Source organism: Phaseolus vulgaris, chromosome 3 (genome assembly GCF_000499845.2).
Source record: "Phaseolus vulgaris cultivar G19833 chromosome 3, P. vulgaris v2.0, whole genome shotgun sequence".
In the NCBI taxonomy this organism is placed as follows: domain Eukaryota; kingdom Viridiplantae; phylum Streptophyta; class Magnoliopsida; order Fabales; family Fabaceae; genus Phaseolus; species Phaseolus vulgaris.
In genome coordinates this window covers 36498349-36503243 of record NC_023757.2, presented here as the reverse complement: position 1 = coordinate 36503243, position 4895 = coordinate 36498349, and the positions used below count along the sequence as shown (strand labels likewise).

At 35.8% G+C, this 4895-nt stretch overlaps 1 protein-coding gene across 2 annotated transcripts; it reads right to left on the bottom strand.

Annotated features, from left to right (window-relative positions):
* Positions 1 to 4254, bottom strand: LOC137807387 (mannosyltransferase APTG1). 2 transcript variants are annotated; one of them, XM_068608011.1, is made up of 10 exons: positions 3984 to 4254; positions 3649 to 3902; positions 3446 to 3563; positions 2904 to 3008; positions 2498 to 2781; positions 1538 to 1819; positions 1240 to 1441; positions 664 to 815; positions 412 to 577; positions 1 to 303 (listed from the first exon to the last, which is right to left on the bottom strand). In XM_068608011.1, exons 2-10 carry the CDS (start codon positions 3870 to 3872, stop codon positions 223 to 225), a joined length of 1614 nt encoding a protein of 537 aa, XP_068464112.1. In that variant the 5' UTR covers positions 3873 to 3902; positions 3984 to 4254; the 3' UTR covers positions 1 to 222. The 2 variants fall into 2 exon arrangements, with proteins under 2 accessions (XP_068464112.1, XP_068464113.1); XM_068608012.1 differs by having other exon boundaries at positions 412 to 574; positions 3984 to 4239.
* Between the last annotated feature and the right edge of the window lie 641 nt (positions 4255 to 4895).

Genomic DNA, 4895 nt, shown 5'->3' with positions numbered 1-4895 from the left:
TTGTTATTCATCTTTTTCAGAAAATGTAGATCACTTCTAAAAATATATTGAAAGGGTATTTACAAGCTGTCTACTGCAAATTTCCTGGTAAGCAGTCAATTAAAGGACAACATGAATTCATTCGAGACCAAATTACCAGAGTCAAAATTTGGATTGCTGCATCGTGAAATGATAAATTGAACTGTCACAAAGCCAAATTTGCTGTAGATTATATCAGTATTTCTATCTTCTTCGAACGTATACAACAACTGAAGCTTGAAGATCACGATCTACCTTGAAGTGAGCGTTAAAAAATCTTTTTTCCTGTTGTTGAAATCCCGATGTTAATTAAAAAAATGAGGACAAATTACCAGTATTAAGAAGAATAAAAAAACTGAGAAATAATTAACTTGAGACAGTCTAATCAATTACCTCCCCATAATTAAATGAAATTAAAAGGTTCTTCAGTTTTTGTTCTTCTGAATCAAATAAAACTATGTGGCTGGCCATAGACACGTTTTTAGCATATTCAGACACAAAAGAAACAGGGTCCATCAAGAAACGGTCGGACTCATCGGGTACTCCTTTCTCTTCACTGCTAAACAATATACATTAACATAAATTATGAACTTATTTAACTTCCAATTAAGATTAGAAGCGATGACACAATTCGAAACTCCAAACCTTGGTGTGCAGTCCAGAAATTGCATTGGCAGGTTATGATGCAGCATGGAATAGTACGGAGTCGCATGGCATGGCGTTAGGAATAGGATGCTGTTCACTTTCCCATGGCGAACCTCTCTAGCAAGGTGGTTCATGACATCTTCAGGTCCTCTCTGTCAGAAAAGAGAGACTGTATTGAATATTCTAGGTTCTTACAGAAGATTTTATTGCTCAACTCTAGATATATAATAAACAAGCACATCAAATTGAAAGAAGATTCTAAATAGAGTAGAGCATGTTTGGACAAATTTCTTCATAAGAATTTATAGAAAAGAAAAAAAAAGGGAAAAAAACGAGTTTCTCTATAATTTAAAATTAACTTATGCACAAATTAAAAAAAAATAAAAATTTAGAGAAACTACGTGACAAAATTTTGACAAATTAACTTATGCTTCATAAACTAATTTTAACTTATGGAGAAACTCGATTCATTTTTTTTTCTATAATTTATTTTGGAGAAATTTGTCCAGACATGCTCTTAATGTATAATAGCAGCATCAAGTACAAGTAAAGACAGGGAGGGAAGAGGAGAGAGACCTGATGAATCAAACTCATATACAAAGCCATTGGGATATTGGTGGCAAGCAAAAATAATATAGCAATGCCCATCTTGGGAGAGCATCTGGTATGCGTTTTTGAAGATTCTTTTCCTTTATACCTTGCAGAACGAGGATCTTCTATTGCAGCTAAAGAGTAACCAGAGAACATCAGAGCTATGGGAAGAACTGGCAAGACAAACCTGTACCTCACACAGTGATCATTATCACAGATCAAGCTAAACTCAACAAACCGGGTACAAGATAACATGCTTAAGTAAAATTTCAGATTGAAATACCTGAATTCTTTGTGACCTAATAAACTGTAGAAACCTAAAACCCATGCAAGAAGGCCAGAAAACTTCCATTGTTTGGAATAAATTATACCAGCTATACAAAATGGTAAGTAAGAGAGGATCATAACTGTAAATCCCTGAGTGAAGTACCAGTGCCACTTGTGTGTTCCATAATAGTCTCCACCCGAGGAGAGAAAATTGAATTTTAGAAAATTAAGTGGTACTAGAACCCATGTGCCGTACATGAAACGGTCTAATAAGCAGGTAAGTCCAAGCACCAGGATCCTGATAGAGTACACCCAAGTGTTAATGGTCTTCAGGGACAAGGGAAGCAAAATGAAAATTAACATATGATAATACACGATTCTCTAAAAGAACAATTACTTGACAAGATTGTATTTTCATAACAATAAATCGTAAAATGTGTGAACTTTCAGGAAAGGTGTCTTCCAATGTTCATGTGGAAGAAAAAGTCACAGAATTTATTAGTTTGTTAGGTGAATCTCCTGGGCACATGGAATGGAATAGAATGGAATGGAGCCAAGGAGAGTGATGACTTGAATCTCATGACAACAAAAACATTATTCAATACAAATACATTTCTTGTTCCTTTTAATCAGAAGCAGTGATTCTGATACTTTCTAAAGATTTTATTAAATTAATTTACCTTAACTTTTGAGTTACTGATGTTATTTTCTGACATGAAATGTAATTAAATTTCGAATTGCACTGACATGTCAAATTAAAGATTATAGTAAGTGCAATAAAATAAATAAATTTGATGGAATTTTTATATGCTACAATAAAAATTCTCACTGTCTGAATAAATCCTAGTTATTGGGAAACACAAGGAAAATAACACAAAATTCAGGTATCCTTACACATCCTTCCCCGGATGTCAAGAAGCTTTCTAAGAATATAAACTGGTAAAAATAAGAGCATGTAAACAGTCCAAAAACATACCCAATAGGAGCCACCTCCAAAAAAATGAATTTGAATCTATCATGTGACTTTAAAAGCTCAAGCAGACCGACATACAACCATGTAATTGCACTTGTTGGTCGGATAGCACAAGCCACTGCTGCCACAGCTAAACCCCACTTCCTTGAAACAAAGGAATAGTTGCTGGAAGATCTCATGCAAGGCCAAAAGTAAAGAGACACAAGTGTAAGAACAGTCTCCAAGCTATTCGATAGCGTTCGAGAAAAACAATAAAACATAAACCAATTGGACAACTGCGAAAAGAGCTGTGACAGAGTTAAGTTTTCATATGCATATGTAGTACATAAAATGTAAAGCAGCAAGAATTTCTAACATTAAACACACCCGATTTAAAAGAAAAAAGAGAGTGGGCAAAATCGTAGGATACTGTCCATTTTGCAACAGAATCACCAAAAAGAATCTTAGAAAGCTTGTACAAGTATAAATCACCAACTGCAGAGAACACAGACTGAAGAAGCCGCGGAGCCCTCATCTAAAAAATATTGTACAAAAACTCGATAGGTTAATTTTCAGTCAGTGTAAAGATTTTAACATATTAAACCAATTAAAAATCACACAGACACGACTTTAAATATAAACATTATAAAATGTAACAATCTTTATCTTACACTACAACAATCACAAGACAGTATAAAATACATATATTTATTACATTCAAATTACAATTAATTACAGGATACAATTTTATTCAAGTGGAGGAAGACTAATATTGGTAATAAAACTTGTTTTGAAAATTATTTCATCTGTATATGCAACCCTCAAACTCAATACTGATTTTGGTGAAATTAGAATAGTTCCATATTAGTGGTCATAAAATTATAATTAATGGAACTATACCTATGAAACATATAAGAAAAGTATACATGAATTATTAGGTTAAGCTGCTACATTTAGATTTAAAGTGTTTACCATAACCCACGGGTTATCAAGATGCAGTAAGGCGAGGAGCCTATAAAGCGGAACGAAGAACATGGGATGCAAGTAGCTTCGGATACCCTGTTTCCACTCCCACGTTAAGTGACCGTACCTGCCAGATCAGAGCTTACGTGTCATCGGCGAAGAAACAAACGGAGGTTTAACGGAAAAATGAAAGGGAAATTAATGGAAGGTACCCAAACGCGACGCGATGTGCGATTTCGGGGCCCTGCCAGTGTTCGTCGGGGTTGAAATAAGTCTGCACTAAAACGGAATTCACCATTCGGAACGCCAAGCAGAGAAGGAAGATTCGTTTGTGTGAACAGCAGAATGACGAGTGCTCTGAATCTAATTTTGATGAAGTTGGAGCTTTGGATTTCTGTTTGTCTGCATCGTTGTTGCTGCTGTGCCTTCGTCTCATTCTTTGAGAGTGTGATGTCTGTTTCCCTCACTGTCGTTAGAAAAGAGAAACCACAACAGTCATTTACTTCAGCACTACGAACAAAAAAGGAATAAGTTCAAGAGGGAATACCGTGGACTTGAGTAGGAGAAGATTGAAATGAGAGACTGAGTGGGATTCCGAAGGCGTCAGGGCGAAATTGATGGAACGATCGGACGCGGAGACGGGCAGCGGCCCAGAGCTAATCTTCTAGAAGGAATCAGCGATGGATAATAGAGTGGTGTCGAGTTTTTGGGTGAAAAAATGTTGGTGGAAGCAGGTGATTGGATTTGGGTCCTGAGTTTTTTGGAGAAAGCATTGGTGTTAGACATCAACGGAAACAACGAACAGGCTGCTTCTTCCTGCACCTCCATACCTTCTTCTCTCACCTCCATATATTTTCGTAATTCCAAAAATACCCCTTTGTAATATTCTGGATTACATAATCCGGAAGTCATTTTTCAAATTTGTAATTAGCTTCCGGATTATATAATCCGGAAGTCTTTCTTCATATGCATGATTACTTTCCGGATTACATAATCTGGAAGTCTTTTTTAACTTCCGGATTATGTAATCCGGAAGTCTTTTTTCAAATGCGTTTCTGGATTACATAATCCGGAAGCTATTCTATGGGGGTGGCACAAGAAGGATAAAATTGTATTTTCATGTTGAGTATGGAGGTGCCAGAAGAAGATATGGAGGTGCAGGAAGAAACAGTCCAACGAACAAGGAATTGGGGGACATGAACACAGAAAATAGAAGCGCCATTTTTTATTATCCTCCTCTCTTTTTTCTCTGTTTAGTTCTTCATTTTCACTACTTTCTTTTTTTCTGTCACACCGGCCCAGGCCCAATAAATTAAATGTTCCATTTCTGTTTTTAATTAATATTTATTCCATCCAGTTTGTCAACCACGTGATCTTCTTGAACAACTCACCTCCCTCAACAACAAATTACAAAATTCAAAATTTGTTTCTCATATGAGTTGAATTGAACATATACACT